At 36.6% G+C, this 21,622-nt stretch overlaps 1 protein-coding gene across 3 annotated transcripts in view; it reads right to left on the minus strand.

Annotated features, from left to right (window-relative positions):
- The window catches only part of FAP (fibroblast activation protein alpha), a 98,056-nt gene that overhangs the window by 63,627 nt on the left and 12,807 nt on the right, over positions 1-21,622 (minus strand). For 2 of the 3 annotated variants that reach the window (XM_073241557.1, XM_073241558.1), the window contains exons 5-8: positions 14,467-14,644; positions 14,055-14,139; positions 1,348-1,446; positions 334-428 (exon numbers count right to left, since the gene is read on the minus strand). In XM_073241557.1, the coding sequence (XP_073097658.1) occupies positions 334-428; positions 1,348-1,446; positions 14,055-14,139; positions 14,467-14,472 (285 nt within the window). In that variant the 5' untranslated portion in view covers positions 14,473-14,644. Of the gene's footprint in view, positions 1-333; positions 429-936; positions 1,090-1,347; positions 1,447-14,054; positions 14,140-14,466; positions 14,645-21,622 lie in introns of those variants that run through there. The other variant, XM_073241559.1, reaches the window with a different exon arrangement.

A 21,622-nucleotide genomic window follows, 5' to 3' on the forward strand; every position in this document is an offset into this window, starting at 1 on the left:
GTTGGTGTCACGAACCTTTCTCAGGGTTCCATAACTAGTAAGTAATAGAACCAGGATTTGAACCTTGGTTTGCCTGACTACGAGGACTGAGTTCTTCACTCTTATCTCATGCCATACTATTTCCACAGAGGAAGAGAGATGCTAGGTGACTTAGAGGAGCCTAGGGCAGTAGTCTAGTGTGACTAGAAGAGAGAACTGGGGAACTGTAGTGGGGGAGGGAGCTGAGAAGGCAGGTTAGGTCCAGATCAGGTGTAAGAATGTAGACTCTGTTTCTTGGTCAGTGAAGAGCTGGCAACAAAGTTTTTGAGGAGGAAGATGAGGTGGGATACATACCATGGTGGTATTACTCAAAATGGTATATGATTCTCCTGTTTCAATGTTATAATATACTACATTATTATCTGTAGATTGATGAAGATATTCTTGTCCTTTAAACAAGAAGGAAAACAAAGCATGAAATGATCTCCCTAACAGGAAATAATACATTTATAACAAAAGGAAACCTCTGATTTCACAGACTTACTTTGTTTTTCCTCCCTGCCCAGTGTATATTGCTTTGTAAGATTTAAAATAATAAATGGACGGTGGAATGAGGGAAGGATGTTTTTTTCTACTTTACACCAAAAATACAATAGATGCTACTAGCAGTTCTATTTTAACCACATCAGGGTGCTTATAAATAAATTGGGTTTCCTCTGTGTTACAAGAGGGATGAACAAGTCTAAAATGGTATGCTTCTTCTGCAGTGAGAAAATACACTACATTTGGGTTGTATTTGATTTAGTTTAAAGTGTATTCTATATTTATGTGTTTTTTCTATTTTGTTTCCTATAGAGTAAAATGAAAATACTTGATTTTGATTAGTGGCACTGTAGATAAAACCTGTAATGTCATGAGCATGTTAGTTGACCTTACCATTTGTTTGCTTAGACTTACTTGACATCATCCCGTTTTGATAATCTGTAAGGATATTTTGTTGAGATGGGATTTGTCTGTTCCTCAGATTATCCAGGTGAACAATGGAATTTCTCTTTGGGCAACATTCTCATGACCGCTCCTACATGAGGGCGTATCTCCCATTCTGAAAAGCTATTCAATAAACTTGGATTATGCTCATGATGTATTCCCAACTTGTTTTGCTAAAGCTCCAATTGACATCATGACTGCTGGGAAAGTCCACTCTAAATGGTTCTGTCCAAAGTGCTTTGGTGGCCTGATCAAATAATTGTTCTTTTTTCCATTTCAACTGATATAACTTGTTACCATAGAGATGTGTTGGCACTAAAAACAAAAACCAAAAATACGCATTTTTAAAAACCCCAAAAAGTCAAGAAATAATTTACTCACCTGAAATCCAGTTTGGAAAAAATGTTTTGTAGGAAAATGTCCCATTTAAAATATCCTTCAGTGTGAGTGTTCTTGTTGTATTTCCTTCAGAGTCAGGAACTTTGGGGGAGGAGGAAACACATCATTACTAAAAATAACATAAATAACTCAAGTAAATAATAAGCCTCCCTCTCATTTGTTCTTCCTCATATAATGAGACACAAAATATTTAACAACAGTAGGTTATTGTATTCTTTAAAATAATCATCTTATATTCTCTTTGCATCTTAAGTAAAGTTGTACATGCCCTATAATTTTTTATTATAAAAGCTCTTCCATTTAATTAAATGGTCTTGAACAAAATTCATACCACTGATTTTATAATTCCCATTCAATGAATAAAAGATCATTTTACTACAACATGATTAGAATAATTGCAAACTATTTTAATTCAATTTTATTTTACTCTCCTAAAGCAAATTACAATCTATTCCTAATGTAGTCAAGGGGAAATTCTAACACTATTTGCAGTGGAAATCATTTTCCTTTTGAGATACATTTAATTTGTGTCTATACCATGAACATATAGTTGAAATTTCCTATTTAAGTATCCTTGCATATAATTTTCCTTACTTGCAATTATGTTTAATTGAGAAATTAATAGCTTTGATTTATCTTAATTTTCATGGAAGGTTAAATTAAGTGGGCTAATTCAAGAGAAACATTTAGCTCTATATTTGGCACACAGCAGTCAATAATGTTAGTAGCTTTTGCTGTTGCCATAACTTGTCAGTATTCTTCAAATAAGTAATTCTGATCAGTATTTCACAAACTAATTTGATTTTGAACATTGGGACTTCTACATTTTTGTTTTAAAATATCTGGTAAAATCATAGAATGGGAAATGCAGTTTTAGATTAGGCTATTATACATATAATAAATGTTTACTTTTATTCTAATATAGTGAAATTCATCAGCTGTACTTGAAGTCTTGTGTTCATTGTACAGCTTCATAACTGAAATATCACAATTATGATCATAAATACATTTAGTACTAATGTCACATATATAGGTAACTAAAATTCATAAAACATAAGTTCCGCGTTATTTTTAAATACTTATTCATTTTCCTTTTCATGTCATTAATAATCATGCGGATCCTTAGCAGATTTCTCAAAAAGATTTCAAGGGTTAGTTATTTACTCTTTTAGAACTTCTAATTTGGATGACCTAAGGAAGTTACATGGGAGTATATATCATATTCCTTCCTAGTTAGTCATTTATTTTAAATGGGTGCACAGTAGCTATAAATGCCAATAATCTATATGGAGAACTTATATGTATATGTCGTACTATGACTCAAAATATCTGTGAAGCAATTTTAAACACATATTAATTGTACCGCTAATTACCATAATGATAATAAGCTTTACCAGTACCCAAGAAGTGATGAGTGAATGTACAGAAAACATATCTAGAAGAGCCAGCTATTTTTGTGGAAATAGGGTTCACAGCACAGACTGGGCTTTGCAAGTACTCCTGGCCTCACATGTGGTGCAGCCAGAGCTTTGAAAGAGTGGTTATGCCAGAGTCAGGCTGGGCTCAGAGTGATGCCAAATCAGTTGGGAAGAATTTGAACTAGGCCTTTTTTTCTTTCTGCTGAAAATGACCATATGTTAATAAACGTAATGGAGTAATATGTCTACCCTGAAATATTGCACTAGTCACATATTAAGAGTTATGAAGCATAAGCTTACTTAGAATTTCCAATCCAAGCTCTCATTCTTTGTATATCTGGAAAGATAATAAACATAATAATGTTTCACTAAACTATCAATGCTGACCCCTCCATCAGCCGCCAGCAGAAATGACCTTACCTTTGAGCTCTAGGAAAATGTCATAGGCTTATTGCTTTCCCCACACTTACCTAAATTTACTGAACATGAATCTTTTTCATCTCTATATTTATGTGAATTGTATAGAGCATAGTTCTATACCCATGAGGGTAGTCTGTGCTTGATTTTGCTCACTATTATGCACCTAGTAGCTGGTATAGTGTTTGGCATAGAGTAAAAACACCATAAATACTTGTTGCATGAAAAAAATAAATCAACTGGATAGACTTTATGTTAACTTGTTTTTCAGTAATGTTCCCCCAAAGACATACCTGCCCTTACTCTCTACCATCCTGTCCATGTTGTGAATTCCATGTGTACATTCTCCTATCTGGACATTTCTTCATTTACATATGTATCAAAATTACATATGTATCAAAAAAGTCTTTGGAATGCTTGTTTGAAAAAGATTGCTAGTCTGGGAATGAAGCCTTAGTAGTTTTCAGTTTTACCAAGCTCCCTACCCCCAGGTGATTCTTATGCAAATAATCCAAATTTAGTGATTGCACTGAATTTACTCAGTTCAATGTACTCCTGCATCTATCCATAGTTGCTCCTTGCCTACTTCTGGCAGGTGGGTGGGGCTGGCCAGCATAAATATCCACACCTCATGGATACAGATTCCCCACACCTAAGGGTTGATCATGGCGTTAAAGGAATGTTAATCGTCTCCTTCAGTGTTTCTGCCCCTCTTTGTCGTCTGGCTCATTGTCTTTGGAGGCTATGTCCAGAAGGACTCTTCTTTGGGTACATTCCCACTCCCATTCCCTAAGGAGAGAGGGCAAGGGGACTGATTCTGCCCAGATGAGTTTTTAAACAAGACTGCAGGGAAAGCATTGGGAGTGCAGGTGGGGTACTTTTGTTTTCTAGTGTTTTGAGTGTGTGTGTGTAAATCAGTATAAAATGCATCTCCATATCATCAATCACAATAAACAAGTTCCAGTCACCTGAAAAATATTCCACTAATAACCATTGAATGAATAAATAGTTTTTCATGTCTTTTTCCAAATAATGCTTTTATATTGAAATAAAATCTTTTTATTATTTTAGATGTTTAGTTTTGGCATGTAGAATGTTAAAACTAAGCAGCTGAGCAGAAGTAGAAATGAATTCTGAAAAGCATATCACTCTTCTATACATAGTTGACACTTGATTAACACTTAATTCCTGATAGTGCCGTTATATTCAGTTTGGCCCATCTTTAGCACAGTTACTCATATACCACTTAAACACTCTAATTAACTATATGTTAGTTATTTGCATTTTCAACTTATTAAAGCAAGCTTGAAATTACAATTCACAGAAATGAATCACAAGTATGGAATGATTTACTGTTTCCCTGATTCTTTCGTAAGAACTATGTGCTTATTCTTTATTACAATTTTGTTTCTATTTCTTTCATTTAATTTTCTGGTCCTGAAAAACTGGGACTGTGTGTCAGAGCAGGGACATCTGATGGTAGCTTTTATACTCATTATAAGTGCAATGAGAAAATACGGTTTATTAAGTGAGCACACAAACGGCTTGCAGGTGCTTTTGTTCTCACTTTGGTACTTGATTTAGAACTGAGGCTTATGACGTCACCCCTGAGGTGGGATCCCAGCACACTACACCTGTCTTTCTGCTGGCTCTACAGAGATGCTATTTATCAGAGGGCATCATCCCCAGCAATCACATTGGGTCACGTTTGCTCACGGAGTGAACACCACAGGGCCAAGTGTAGGAAATATTAGGGTGGGAAATACACTATTCACATCCTAATATGATCTCTGGGCAAAGACTGACAACTTTGAAAAAAATGGGTGTGAGGTAGCATTAGACCAGTAATAATTTACTAAGTTCTTATACGGTATTAAGATCTCTACATGTATGGTCCCATTAAATAATCACTGCAACTCTGTGACATAAGTAGTATTATTAACATCACTTAACAGATTAGGACATGGGAACTAGAGGGGTGAAGTAGCTTACCTAATACATAACAGAGCTGAGATTTAAATCCGGCTTCATCTGATTTTAGAGGCTGGGTACTTTATCACTATACTATGACTGAAAGTGAAATCCCACATATAAAAACAACATGAAACAAACACACAGAAAAGCCCAAGAACCAAACAACACACAAAGAGGGTAGAATAATTATATCTCAAAATGTAAGAGAAAATTGGACAATTTGAACTTTGTCAAAGCAAAGGGGTCACTTTAAAGCTTTTAATGTCTCATTGCAGAATGTAGTTTAAGTCTCAGTTCTGAAAGCAATTTTCCATGATTCTCTCAACAAACAACACTGAACAACATGTTATTCAAATGAATTGTTTTCTCAGGTTATTTTTAGTCCATTTGTGTATTATGTTACTGTTGCCCTATGCTATTTTACTTAGGGCTATTTTTTTCATGATCTCTAAAGCTTCAAAGATCATAGGACATATAATGCATCAGACAAGGTATGGCAAATGCTATGTCAGTGACTCTGAGATGAAAGTGAATCTTGTGTAGTTTTGAAGGCCCACTTAGTCTCCTCTGACAGCTCATCTTCCTCTAATCTCTACTTTGAATTGTGGTGTGGTTCTTTTTAATGTTACTTGGGGCCTGAGGAAGAGCCATTTTCCCCAGCCATTTCATTCTCCCAGGGTTTCTATTACATATCCGTAGACTCACTCACACCCACATCTGGCCCCCACTGGATTCCTCACTGGATTACAGACCTGTATTAAACTTCCTCCTGAAATCCTCCCTTGCATATCTGCCAGGCACTTCAACATCAGTATGTCTAATGTTAAGAAAAAAGAATTCCAAGCTGTCCCTCCAGATTTCTCCAAGTCAATGCCACTGTCACCCATGTATTTCCTCAATTCAAATACCTGAGAGCTATTCCTGACTTTCCTCTTACTCAAATCACCTCTTTGTTCATCACTCAAGCCTGACAACTCTATCTCTAAAATCTCTCCCTAGTGTGTCTGTTTTTACCCATTTCTACTGCATCCCCAAGGCCTAGCCACTTCTCACTATGTAGGCTCTAATGGGTACCTAATCACTCCACCTACAATTTCATTCCTGATATTTCAGTGTGGTTTTGATTTTCCTAATGACTAACGATGTTGAACATCTTGTCATGTGCTTATTGGCCACTTGTATATTTCCTTTGGTGATATGTCTATCTGCTGCTCATCTTTAAAATGGCTTATTTGCCTTTTAATTATTGATTTATAAGAGCTCTTTATATAGTCTGGTTACAAGTCCCTTATTAGATATGTGACATGCAAACATATTTTTCCTCATTTTATGACCAAAAGCTGTTAAATTTCAATGAACCCAATTTATGTACTTTTTCTTTTGCTGTTTGTGTTTTTAATCATCTCTAAGAAACTATTGTCTAATCTAGACATAAAGATTTGTTTCTGTTTTCTTTTCAGAATTTTATGGTTTTAGCTCTTTCATCTAGGTCTTTGATCCATTTTTAGTTAATTTTTACATAAGGTGTAAGGATCCAGTATCATTTTTTGCATGTCAATATCCAGTTGTCCCCGAACCACTTGCTGAAAAGACTTTTCCCTGTAAATGGTAAAGCACTCTTATTGAAATCAATTAATTATAAATGTAAGGCTTTATTTCTGGGCTCTCAGTTCTATACCATGGGTCCATGTCTCATTACGCCAGCACCACGCTATCTTGTCTATGGAAGTTTTGTAGTAAGTTTTGAAATAAGGGAGTGTGATTCCTTCAACTTTGTTTTTTATTTTTCAAGATAGTTATTCTTCCTCCGTTGCATTTCCATATGAATTTTAGGATCAGCTTGTCAATTTCCACAAAATAGTCATTTGGGATTTGGATAGAGATTGCACTTAATCTGTAGACAAATTTATCTGTAGATAAATTTGGGGAGTATTGCCAATTTAAAAATATTGTTTTCTGATTCACAAGTATAGGATGTCATTCCTCTTCTTTTTGTATTGCATATTGTTAATGTATAGAAATACAATTGATTTTATATATTGATCTTGTATCCAGCAACTTTTTTGAACTTCTTTATTAGTTTCAGTAGTTTTTAGTTAATTCCTCAGAATTTTTTATAAACAAGATCATGTCATCTGCAAATAGAGATAGTTTTACTTCTTCCTTTCCAATCTGAATACTTTTTATTTATTTTCCTTACTAATTGCCCTGGCTACAACAACCAATAAAATATTGAACAGTCGTGGTGAGAACAGACATGTTGTTTTATTCTTGATATTAAGGGAAAACACTGAATCTTTCACCAATGTGATGTTAGCTATGAGTTTTTGTAGATGCCCTCTATCAACTAGAGGAAATCCTTCCTATTTCTAGTCTTCTGAGTGTTTTAATAATGAAAGAGTGCTGGATTTTGCTAAATCCTTTCTCTGTACATGTGGTCTTTGTCCTTTTTTTCTATCAATGCAGTTATTATAGTAATTGATTTTTAGATTTTAAAGCAAACTTGTATTTTTGGGGTAAATCCCACTTGGTCCTGGTCTATAATTCTTTTTAGCTCTTGCTGGATTTACTTTGCTAGTATTTGATGAGGTTTTTTCCATGTATATTCATAAAAATATTGGTCTCTAACTACTATTGGTCTATAACTTTTTTTCTTGTGACATACTTGGTTTTGGTATCACAGTAATACTTTGGATAAAATGATAAATGTTACCTACTCTTCAACTTTTTTGAAGAGTTGTGAAGATTCAGTAATAATTCTTTTTTAAATGTTTAGCAGAATTTACCAGTAAAGCCATCTGACCCTGTAATTTTTCTTTGGGGGAAGTTTTAAAATCACCAAATCAGTCTCTTTTATAGTTAGTTCTATTCAGTTTTCTATTTAGTCTTGACTAAATTTTGGTAGTTTGTATCTTTGCAGAAATTGGTCCTTTTAATCTAAGCTATCTGATTTTTTTGATATACAATCTTTCTATCTGTTTCTTTTAAAGAGTCTTCTCACACCAGTTTTTCTACCAAGTATAAAATAATAATCTGTATGGAAAAATTTAATTTAGATACTAAGAAATCCTATTTTTTTATTAATAGGAATAAGAGTTGATAATTATTGTATTGTTATTCTGTTTTACTACATAATTTTTGTTAACTCACAATGATACTGAAATGACAGGTAAGTTCTTTGCTGTATATATAATGACAATTTTTTAAAAAGACTGATTGTTATTTGATTATTCTATGGAAAGATCATTTTGATTTGTGCCTACTATGGTAATTATTTCTATATTTTAAGACTTAGCTTGACTGTTTCTGGATGCTACAAACTTTCAGTCTTGATTCCACATTCTTGATTTGAGCTTTAGAACATGTTTTTCTCAAGGTGTATCTATGACTAGATATTCTTGTATAAATTGTAACATACTTCACTTTGGAAATCAGAGACAGGTAAACTCCTCTGCATTAGGGGAATCACCCAAATACATGGATTATTTTCAAAAATACTTAGAATCTGGCCAAACTCAAAAAGAGTTTGCCAAGAGACATCGTCTTTGATTTAAAAATTCAAGTGCAAATTAAAGAAATATAATCTGCAAAGTTGATTTATTTACACTCAACTCAAAAGCTCCTTTATGTCCATGAACTTTCTGAACCTTTTGCCCAACCCTTTAGACTTCCCCGTATTTCCTCAAAAAGAACAGTGAATATAAATAAGCTTAAAACTCCTAAGATGTTTGAAGGAGTCTATTTCACAGTTCTGAATGTTGATACTGGGAAAATTTCAAGCCTTAAAAATATGTTCACTTCTCCTTTGAAGATTATTTTCATCTCACGTACATCTTCTTTTACAAGAAGTGATTGCTGAGGTTAACAGTAGTAGCAATGATAATAATAATAGTGATAACAATAGTAGATTTCTACCTAAAATGCAAACATTCTAAATGATATCTCTTCTCACAAAATGTTGATTTCTGTTTTATCTAACTTGTCTGTGATTGAGACATCTTCTGAAATAAGTTATATAAGGCATTGTTTAGCTAAGTAAACAATCATTTTTAAGTTTTACATATGTGTGTGTAAAATCATAAACAGATATAAATGTCCATATTTTCCTGTGTTATTTTCCTTACATAATACTGGCCTCACAGCTCTCAGTGTCCTTTCAGCTCCTTGAACTTCCTAAACATTTTCCTGGGTCGGGGCCTTTGGTACCTGCTTTTCCCTCTGTATGAGGGCATCCCCCATCCCCCAGCTGTGTCCTTCCTGTCCTTAAGATTTCAGGCCAAATATCATTTCAGAGAAGCTTTCACTGACCACCTTGGTTATAGACTGGCTTGTGTCCCTCCAAAACTCATAGATTGAAGCTCTAACCCTCAGTGTGATTGTATCTGGACATAGGGGAGTTAATTAAGGTCACTACCTTACGGAGGTAGATAAGGTTACAGAAGATCATAATGGTAGAGCCCTAATCTAATATAACTGGAGCCCTTATAAGAAGAGGGAGAGACACCAGGAGTGTGTTTGCACAGAGAAAGGCCATATAAGGGCACAGCAAGGAGGCAGCCATCTGTACGACCAGGGGGAGAGCCTCCAGAGAAACCAGACCTGTCTACACCTTGACCATGGACATCTAACATCCAGAACTGTGAGAAAACCGACTTCTGTTGTTTAAGCCACCTAATCTGTGGCATTTTGTCAGGGCGGCCCTAGATGTCTAACATACTCCCCACTCCAGTTGTTGCCTATATATAGCTCCATATGCTATGAATTTATTTACTTTCTTGTTTATTATCAAACTGTTTTTTCCTAAATGCAGGGACCTTGCTATTCATGCCTTAGACCAGACCTGGTATTTCGAAGGTGTTTAAGTAAATAATTGTTGAATAGATAGCCAAAGTGACCAGGAGCTGCAGCAGACTGGACAGCATGGATGACGGATGACCATGGGATGCTAACCTCAGGTTTTTCATATTCAATAGATTGTTATTTTTGATCTTAGTAGGAATCCTATACTTTCTTCAGCTCAAGCGTTAAAGATCCAAATGTTTATAGCAGGTAGATATTGTAAAGAATATGGTATCTTACATATATTAAAATAGAAAGCTGTAGAATCTGTGGCAAATTGGGGAATGTGTTGTCCACCTAAGGACAGTGGCTGCTCCTCAGCTACCTATTACCATGGGCCCAATGTTGTCAGATTCAGTGTTTAAAGAGAAGCCAAAAATCTAAATTTCTATGTGATGTTGTCTGATTGTTTTAAATTGGCAACTTATATGGCAGGCCCAAAGCAGCCACAATAAAAAGGAAAGTGATTAAAGGTAGATGAGAGGCCCGCAGGCAGGCCTGAGCCGAGGTGAGCCATGGTCTTGGTGCCTGGAGAGTCGCTGGAGGCACCGACAAGGGGGACTTGTCATTTCTCCACACCGCACACCACCCCTCTGCGTTTTCTGTCACTTGCTTTCCTCTCCATTCCCTGCCTCCCACCTTCCTCTTCCTTCGTCTTTCCTCTCCTCTTCTTGTCCTTTGCTTTTGCCCCAGAGCTGCCAACATCCTGTAGGAGTGCCTTGCCTGCAAAAGTTTCTGAAAAATATTTGTCGCTTTTGATCCAAGCAGGTGGGGGATAGGCACACGGGGTGATACCGGAGATAAAGATCCCCTACTCTCAGAATTAAGAACTGTTGAGATTGGAAAACATCACACAGAAGGGCCCTGTGGCCATCTTTGCATGTATAGTATATTGAGAGGAAGAACAATGAAATTCTAGCTATTGTTTATTAAGTCGCTACTACATGTTAGAAATTGTATAAAAATAATAGCTGATATTTGAGTGTTTATTCCTTACTAGGCACTCTGCAGAATTCAAGGAGAGGGCAGGTAATGCCTATGTTTCCTTTCACAAATGGACTTCACAAATTTGGGTCCAGGAACTCAGAAACTATAAATCATGAAGCAAGGCCGTATAGAATGTACTTTTGAAGTTCTGGAGCTGCTATCACTTTCCAATGCTAGGATTTTTTTGTTTAGTTCTGTTATTATCAGCCTTGTATATCTCTTGAAACAAGAAGGTCTGGTGTGTTTGTCCTTGGGGTTGGCGAAAGTGGGGGGAAGGCATGGAATTCGTTTGCCACTCTAAGCCTGGGTGCATCTTCACACAGGAAAAGGGGTGATGCTTAGGAAGACGAGAACAAGTGATGAGAGGCCAGAGAATGGGAGGGGATAGGGGAGTAGGCCAAGGTCAAGAAGCTAGCCTGGTACTATGGGGTAGAAAAGCATATATGCTCCCCATTTGGTGAAAATATAAATCAGAACATTCGAAAGTTTCAAAAAAAGATGTCCCTTTTTTTATTATTATGTGAGTGATCTCAATGAATCTTTCTCATTTCACGACATTTTCTCATTCGTTCCTAAAATCCTGCCTGATTGCCCCAGAGCCCTTTTAATCCCGAGCTGGGGTTCCTGCTCCCCCAGTGGAAGCGCTCCTCTCTTTGCCCCCTCCACGGAGACCTTGTGGGGAAGGACAGAATCCGAGGGCAGTCTGGCCCACTGCCCCGCTGTGTGCTCAACACCTGGCGCAGCGATGGGCAGGGGGTGGGACTTGGCTCATTCATGCATAAGTAAGTGAATGAACGTTCCTTAAGTGGGCGGTAAGCCTCTCAAAGGGAGGCCGTCGTTACGCTGGGGCATAAATCCTGGGCTAGGAACACGAGGGCGCCTAAGGCAAATGTGAGGTGATGGGATTTCTGAGGAGGCGTGCGCAGCCTGGCTAGAAGCTTACTTGGCTTTTTGAATTTTCCATTCCTCCATCGCCTTGCGCCTTCCTCCTTCCATTCATGCCGCCTTAGACCCCATCCTCCCCAGGCCCTGGGCACGCGTACGAGTGAGAGGTGGACAGGAAGCCGGAGACTGGGGATGGGGGAGGAGCGGGGTGTGAAGAGGAAGGAGGGGGGTCGGGGAGAGCTCAACGCCAGGGCTGCCTGTCCCCTGAGTTGGGGCGGAGGGGGGCCTCCACCCGGTCCTGCTCAGGAAAGTCAGCGGATGAATAGTCCCATGTGTGAGTTAAGGGACCTTCTGAGAAGTTCTTCAGCCAATTTAGAATGGAAAGAATGATATTATGGATAAAAAAATACAGTTTTTAGTGTTTTTATGATATATCTGTTTCTGAGTGAGTAATCAAATTTCATCCAAAGTTTAATTTCCTTATTTCACTCTATTAGGAAATAATTTTGTTCTGAGAATTAATCTGTTGGTTGAATCGTAAAACTAAGTTATAGGACTTTTATAATATATATGTAGTTTATAATAGATATTTGTATATATAATAGGCATATCTAAATTTGGGAGTGTAAGGGTTAAGGTTATACATAGTTACCCCAATGTCTATTTGTGGGCATACTCATATGTCATTTGAAAATGTATAACTATAGTATATTTCTACTACAAATTATGCCTGAAATTCCGAAGTGCAAATGCAAGCCATCCTTTCCTGTGGACATGGAGGTAAGTTGTCGGTAAAATCCACACACTTTTGTTCTCAACATTTCTGAGCAAAGTATCAATTTCAAGTACTGGTGAGTTACTTTCAAAAATAAGGAGTTAAATTTGAACAGATTAGCATTCCACAGGTCAGTAGGACCTAATCTGTCACCTGACAATTGCTGATAAGAGGGAAATATGGCCCCCAAACCACTGAGGTGAAACACTGGTCTGAAAACAACTTTAACCTGAAAAAATATGAAGAATATGAATGCACTATACATTTTAGCCTAAGAATAATTGTGTGGTAGCAGAGGGCAGGAATAAGGACTGAAGATTAACACCAAAGTTATAAGAACACTACTTTCACCTTATTGCTTAACGTCTTCATTTTATAATTCTGTAAAAATCCCATGAGCATTTTGGGTTTTTCAAAATATTTTTCTATATTTCATTTTTTAAAACAACAGATTATTCAGAACTCAACATTCTTTAGCTGAAAGTTTATCATTGATATTCCTTTACTGTCTGTGAACTTTTAACCAAAGAAATTTCCCACCTTAGCTATCAAAAACTTTAAATATTTATTGGTACAAACTTCTCCTGTTTCCCTAGACCCCAAGGCACAAGACCTGGTATTAATGAGGTCTTTTTTTCCTGTTTTAGAACTTGAGCTTCTTTTCATAAATTGTTTCATGAAACTTATTCCCCTAAAACCACTGGGTTATTTATAGGTAGTGCTTCATTTAAATTCAAACTATCCCCAGTATTAGTCTTCAAACAATATAGTATCTTCCAACTTTCAGCAAAGTGAGATCAATATTAATCTTTTTTAAAGGATTGATTTATCATTAAATATAATGCCTGCTTAATACTATCTAGTCTTCTGATTTGGTTGCTCATTGCTACTGCATCTAGAACAACAATTTCACTTTTTGTATACAGCTGTTTCCAAGATTTCTATTCTCATCTGCCTTTCTAAATTTTTGGGAAGTCTCATAATAAAAAACTGTAAGTTCTAGGTTAACTTCTCCATTCTTACTCATTTTACTATTTTACTCCATGAGGCAATCCAAAAGTGGAAAGTAATATTAATTAAAAATATTGTCTCTAAAGGCCTGTCAAAGCTTGTAATTTAGCATATATTTGGTGGGGGGGGGGTGGAGCTGATATAAAATAGTGCTTAGGTTTTTCTATTGCTGAAATAATATTGGAAATCTCTTTTTATCCATGCCTTAAATTCTTTAGGACTTCCGGTTGCTCAACAATTTATCTGTGAGCTTACATATCTTCTTGGAAATAACAGACTTACTTTGGAAAATAAGCAGTTGGAAAATGTTCAATCACTCATGGCCATGCATTAGTGCATTTTCCAAGCTATTCTAGGCAGAGCAAATTAGAGAAAACTCTCACCTCTTGAAGGACGTAAGACAATGCACATCACCAATAGAGCAAGCACAGCAGAGATGGCAACTCCGAACACAATTTTTAACCATGTCTGTATAAAAGAAAGAAAAGTCAACATATACACAGTTTCTGATAATAGTAGAAGTGGCAAGATTTTGTTTACACCTAAATCCTATTTCCTCCTCCCCACAAAGTTTTTGCTTGTCTTCCACTGATCTGGCTATAATTGCTGGAATGCTTCCAGCTCTACAAGGACAAATGTTTCTACAGTATATTTAGAAAAATTTTCCAATTCCAACCCACTCCAGGAAGTACATACGTATGTACAAATCCTTTCCTTCTAAACAATAGAAAACTCTGATCGCTCAGTTCGGTCAGTCCTCGTTCTTTAGCAGTATCTGAAGCTGCATATACTGACCTTCATTTTTCCAGATGTTTTTGAAAGTTAGCTAAGTCTAACTTCAGAGCGTGGGTCACCGGATCTGTGAAAACCGTTGAAAAGAACAAGTCTGTCTTCAGAGCTGGAAGCTGAAGCTAGGACAAAGTTTTTTTCGTTCCACGGACGTTTGAATACCGGGCCAAATTTCAAAAGATTTCTGTAAAATTAGAAACAGATTTTGGGGGCGTTCTTGGCCTCGAAATGAACTGTGAGTGGCTCAAGGGAGGTTTTATAACATTCTCATCCTTGTAAATTCTACACCAACATCTGCTTACGTTGACATGCAGAGGTTTTAATTTTTTTGCAAGTTCAGGTTTATGTTTCGTTTTCTTCTAGAAATCACTCATGGATCATTTTGGCAGATGATTAGGTTTTGTACAAACTTTCTATTTGTGACCAAGGGAAGAACTAAAAGTCACACGACTTCCATGTATGTACAGTACACATCTGAAGTTTTAGCAGAGGAAAAAAAATAAAGCTGTGTAAGATTTTACGAGAAATACACCACATAACTGCACTCTTTTCCCCCTCTGGGAGATGATGAGGTACTGCAGTCAGAAATGTATTTCTTCCAGCACAATTTCTTTGTCCATATAGCACCATATGCACTTTCAGTAAATACAGCAGTTTAAAAATTCAACTGTGTAAATCCATGACTGCTTTACTTGAAAGAAATAAAATGCCATCTGGTGAAATTTAGTATGGGTTAGGTGTGTATGCACGGGCCAGAAAGATGGAAAGATCAGTAAGAATAATTTACCAGCAGACCTTTAGAAGAATGGAAATGGCTTTGCAAAAGTGGTATTTTTGCTTCCCTCTCAGAATATCTTCTGAGAGAGAAGAACATTCCGTAATTATAAAGCCTTCAACATAAATAAAAAAGCTTTTGAAAAAGAGAAGTAAGTTTTATGTACAATTTCATTTTGGCAAAATCCACATAATCCCAAGCAATTGTTCAACTTTACAAATCAATAAAAGGCTGAATTCACAAACACACACACACACACACACACACACACATAAATAGTTTCTTGGAGTATTTTGGCTGGTTCAGTGCAATTCACTTGAATAGATTCTGTGGTTCCACATAAATACAGTTGTTACCTTACAGCATCATTAGTTTTTCCACTAATGGTTTTCTTCTTTGGAAGTTTATAATGTTCTCAATCTGATGAAAACGAACTCCATGGTAACCTTGCATGAATTGTTCATAAAAGTTAATGAGGAAACATCACTGAAATCCATTGCTGTTTGCTTTAGTCAACTGGTCTGGCAACCACAGGAGGCTTTCTCCAGCAAACAGCCGGACAGTGGCTTGAGAACTTCCTCTCAGACATTCTCCAGACATCCCTCCCAGAATTCCAGCCTTATGAAAATTCTGGTGAGGAAAGTGAGTCACTGAGCACTTACTGGCTTCTAGATGAGCCCCCCTCCTTTGCAGTTGATAGAGCCTGGTCTTTACAAACAGAAGCAATCATTAAGAGAGATGTCCAAGTTATGCTATACATTTGCTGGTGTCACCATGAGATTCTGAGGTCCTCAAATCCAAGATAAAAGCCACCAGCCAGCTCCCAAATGAACCACTCCTATATGCGTCCTCTCAGATTGATTACCTTCTTTGGAAAATTCACACAGCATCTTTTCAGAAGTTCTGTTTCAGCCTGCCAAAGCCCCAGAGTCTTCCAGTACTTTTTAATGGGTTATTTCCAAGACTTTACATTCTGAAGAGAAACTGACTGTAAGAAATGATTAGGGTATAATTAAAATGGATATGATTTGCTTTAGCAATTAAAAATGCACTGACATGTGACTGGTCTGAGTACCACTTAGAATTGAAGCCAAGTGTGGGCGTCCATGACAGATTTATTTGACAGTCTCTGTGGAGAAATGGGGGTGCTTTAAGGGGGACAAATTTAACTTGAAACTGTTGGTGAGGGGGAAAAACTATGAGGCTGAAACATGTTTATTTCATTTTGTTTGTCTTTTCCTTGGAAGGTTAGGTCCTTCAAACTGCAGCTTCTGGAAACTTCTTATTGGTTTAAACAGCTTTAAGAGAAATGAGCCTGACTATAGAAATAAAGGTGGTAAGAGTTTTCCCACCCGATGTCAGGGGTTAGAAAAAATTCTGTCCATAATAGACTTACACATGTCCATCTCTGTGAGACAACGTGTAAGTGTTCTAACTTTTATCCAAACAGGGACTCCCACCATAAACTGGATTCTTTTAATGTTATAGCATTTTTATTGGCTTTTCCTTTTAGAGTAAATTAAAATGCTTCTGCTAATATTTTAAAAATATTGCATGAAGTGACTACTATTCTTAGTTTACACAGTTTATTAACAAATAGCATTTTTGTCAGGAAAACAAATATGAATACACTGAAGTCTGTGTCTTCAGGGAGCTTACGTTCCAGTACAAGGTGGCAAGTAAATTCTTCCATGCTTGGTTCTTTTCCTGGAGATCGTGCAGAGAATGAGTGTGAAGCTGGGTTGGGCTTAGTGGGAAAGAGTGCCTCTTGGCTGTTGATTTTGCAGGCGGGTCAGAAAGTACACACAGCACATGTTTATAACTCTTCACCCAAGTCTAACTTTTTTCAGAATTGGGGCTTTTCTTAGAAAGCAACTCTGGATCTACTCAGATGATAAAAAAAGGGAAGTGTGATTTCGGCCTTGTAAAACAATTGTGATCAAGAATTAGGATAGTAAAGGTTCTACTGAGCTTTTTCCAGACATAGAACTTATAAGGCTTAATTTGGCATTTGGCTACATTCTGGCAAGCCCACAGGGTCAATTAGCTATAACACATATCCTTAGTTTACTAACTTACATGAGCTTTCTATAACTATATAGTAATAGCCATTGTATGTCTGCCAAAAATGCTTTTGATTTAGATGTTTTCCCAGAAAACACATTCGGCTATACATTCCTAGAGTGTGAAAGTAAGACTATGCTAAAAGCATAAATAAGGATGTTGTCTTTTTATTTGTGGATGGGGAGATAAAGAAAGGGGATGCATCTATTAACCAAAAGTTAAGACAGATTATTTAAGGATAATTGATAAATAAAGGGTATGAAAGCAGGAGTGGCACCAATATAAGCTTTGGTTTTGTACTCTTTCAAACAGGAATTTGCTCCTTAAAAGGTTATGCCTGTCTGTTTGCCTCCTTATATTCAACAAGCAGTTTCCTGTTCACTGTTATATACGAGGTGCTTTTATGCATTATTTTACTTAACTCATCCCCAAACTCATTTTATTGATTAGGAGATGGAGCCCAGAAAAATTAAGGAACTTGCCCAAGATTCCAACAAGACCCACTGTTACTTTATTATATTGTTTCTTTGTGATACTTTCTGAAGCTGATACTAAAATAATAGATTTGTTTTAAATTTTAATTGACACCTCACTGACAATCTATTGAGAAACATCCTGAGAGTGTGATGCTAGAATCATTACAACTAAAGTGTGCACAATCCTCACATCTTTAGAGGCCACTGTTACATATGTCTTCACCAACCACAGTTTCATGCTACAGAGCTGGTGTCCCAAATATGAACTCGGGTAGGTTTTCTTACAATTGGGTTCTGGCAATCAGAACAATAGTTATAGAGTACCAGGGGTTAACGGGACTTGCTCCAGTGCCTTATTTAAATTAAGGAATTCAGCAGAAGACCCACAACAAAGATTTTGAGATCTAAGCTAGGAAGATTACTGAGATCTTTGAATAACTATCACATAGTTACAGATAGTTATAGATCTGGAAGCAGGAGTATAACACAGCATCAATGAGAAATGATAAGAGTTTAAACTCCTTTTTGAGTCTAGTGTATTTTCTAAAGCCACAATTGTTACAGAAGGGAAAATATGAAGCAACATGCCTTCCAGTTTGTAATTGGTACGTGCTACCTTAATAGATGTTTTAATTAGATGTCAGTAGTTTATTACCCTATTGTAATTAGGGCAAGTTCTTCTTGGAGGTGAAGAGAATTAACTCTCAAAGTTGGATTAGGAAAAAAAATAAGAGAAATAAAAGAGAAATAACCCGTTTCTTTGGGTTCTTTGGTGTAGTTGAAAAGTAAAAATATCACATCTCTTTAGAAGTGGTTAATCAATAGGAAGACTGATTAAATAGTTCAAACTGAAAGTATAAGCCCACTGTATTAGTCTGATACAACTTAATAGAGCACACTGCTACTTCACAAGCATTTCTAGATTAGAGAATATTATTACTAGCTAATATTTCTTGAACACTTATTGAGACTGACATCTCTCTAAGCACTTTACATATACTATTTCATGTCATCCTCAGAACATAATGCTATTATTATCCTCATCTTAAAGATGAGGAATGGATGCACAGAAAGTACAAGTCGCTTCTCCAAAGTCTCTGTGCTTATAAGCCATGTGGGTGGTAGAGATGGGGCATGAACCCAGAGAGTTTTACTCTATAGTGCAATCTGATTGGTCCATGTTCAGGGTTCTGACAGGAGGGGTACAATGACGGGATGTGTAGTTGAGGCTGGATCTAGAAGTAGGTGAAATGGGAGAAATTAAATGGACTAATAATCTGGAGTATCTTTACAAGGCCGAAAGCATGTGCTGTTCTAGTAGCTTAGTGACAGAGTGGGACATAAAAGTTGTTACCGGGAAGCAGCACGTTTCAGTTTAAAAATCTCAGCTCAAGGTGCTGGCAAAGCCTAGGGTGTGGATACAGAGTGATTGGCAGAGGTAGAGGAAGTGAAGATGACTAGGGATAGAGTGGGCAAAACAGTGAGAGGTTAGCGTGTCATTGTGATATCTATTTGGGAACTGAATTCACCCCAAATTATGGTAATGCTTGTGAGTAGGGGAGAAATACACTGAGTCACATTCTAAACTCTTTACAAAAGAGCTGGAGACATTTCCAGTTCAAGATGGCAAACTGAACCTGCAGATCAATTTCTTTGCCTTCTGAAGCGCCATTAAATTTACTGTAAAGGGAGGAAAGGTTAAAACATACAACAATGGAGAAAACTATCAGTGGGTAAAGCAAAACAGAAATAGTAACTGCCTGGGACACACCCAGAGAGGAACTTGCATGGAACAGTTCCAGAATTGAGGTGGCATTTAAAACTGAGAATAGGAGAGAGAAATGGAGCTGAGAAAAGGGAATTAGTTAGACATCCATGTATGGACTTTTCCCTTCTGGATATAGAACAATTTGTAGTTAGGCATTTATTCCAGGCAAAAAAATAGGAGATTTAATTTTAGGAATATTTAACTATTACTGGAGAGTACTAGAGTTTCTAGCTGGGTAGTCAGTGCATCGGCAAATCTAGTCCCCCGACTTACTGGCTTCCTGACTTTTTATTCTTAAGCAAAATCCACTAGCCTATAAGCCCCACCTACATACTACAGTCTCTCTATTCTTACCTCAGTCTTACATCTACATGAAAAATCAAGAATCACTAGACCAGGTAATAAGTGCTTTTTGATTTTAAAAAAGGGGACTCAAAGCCCAGAAACATGAAAGAAAAGTAAAGACATTGGTAGGAATGTAAACTGGTGCAGCCACTATTTGAAGCAATATGGAGGTTCCTCAAAAAACTAAAAATAGAAATACTATATGACCCAGTAATTCCACTTCTAGGAATTTAACAGGAGAAAACAAAATCCCTGATTTGAAAAGATACTTGCACTCCTGTTTATTGCTACATTATTTACAATAGCCAAGATATGGAAGCAACCAAAGTGTCCATCAATAATGAAGATGTGGTACATATATACAATGGAGTATTATTCAGAAAAAGAAATCCTGCCATTTGTGACAATGTGGAAGGACCCAGAAGGTATTACACTAAGTGAAATAAGACAGGCAGAGAAAGACAAATACCATATGATTTCACTTATATGTAGAATTTAAAAGCAAAGCATAATAAAACAAAACAGCAGTAGACTCACAGACACTGAGAAGTGACTGGTGGTTACCACACAGGGGAGGGGTGGGGATGGGTGGGTGAAATACGTGAAGGAGATTAAAAAAAAAAAGAAATTTCCGTAAGAAATTCCCACTATTTTTTAAATGGGGAAAACACTCAGCTACTTCATGGTGATGTTTTTTTTGTCAGGGGGAAACTTGGGAGAGGTTGGTATGGGGGACGAACTTTCAGTTGTAAGAGGAATAAAGTTCTGAGGATGTAATGTCGATCATGGTGACTATAAATGGTAATATTATAGGGCACAATTGAAATTTTCTAAGGGAGTGGAATTTAAAAATTCTCACCAAATAAATAAATAAATAAGCCAGGTGATGTGTGTGTCAATCAACTAGGTGAGGGGAATCCTTTCACTGTGTATGTGTTTATCAAGTCACTATGATGTACACTTTAAGTATCTTACAATTTTACTTGTTGATTATACCTTAATCAAGCTGTATAAAGAAATGAATAAAAAAGCTTGAATTAGTGTCCTCAGTTTCAGAATTTAGACACCAGGTTATGAAAAAATGACATTTAAAAAAACTCTTACCTATTGAAAATATTTTTCCAAATTTGTAACAAGCAATTTAGGTTTTGGGAAATAAAATGGAGGAAATAGCTCAGAACAAGAAGGCAAAGATAGATAATAGACTGAACAGATAAGAGGCACAGAATATAAACTCAGGAAGTTCTACATTCAGTTAGTAGGAGTTTGAGGAAGAGTCAAACAAAACAGAGGGATAAAGGTTATTATTACAGAATAAACACAGGAGAATCCCCCAGAGCCGAAATACGTCTTCAGAGCCCATCACATACCCAGCACAAATATGAGAACACTCAGACCTAGACACATAATTGCAAAATTCCAGTATATTAATTATATAGAGAAAATCCTAAATTATTCCAGAGATTAAACAAGTCCCTTACAAAAGAATCAAGAATTGGACTAGCAACAAACTAGAGGCTGTAAAACAGTAGAGTATTGTTTTCAAAGTTCTGAGAGAAAATGCTTGTCAAGCTAGAATCTACTTAGCCAAGAAACCAGTCAAATATGAAGAAAATATATATATATATATATTTTCAGGTGAGTGAGAACTCAGAAACTTTACACCCCAAATATCTTTTCATAGGAAGGAAGCTGGAGTGATAAAACACCCCTTTCTCCTGAAGCAGACGGCTC

This window comes from Manis javanica, chromosome 7 (assembly GCF_040802235.1).
Source record: "Manis javanica isolate MJ-LG chromosome 7, MJ_LKY, whole genome shotgun sequence".
NCBI classification, from domain to species: Eukaryota; Metazoa; Chordata; class Mammalia; order Pholidota; family Manidae; genus Manis; species Manis javanica.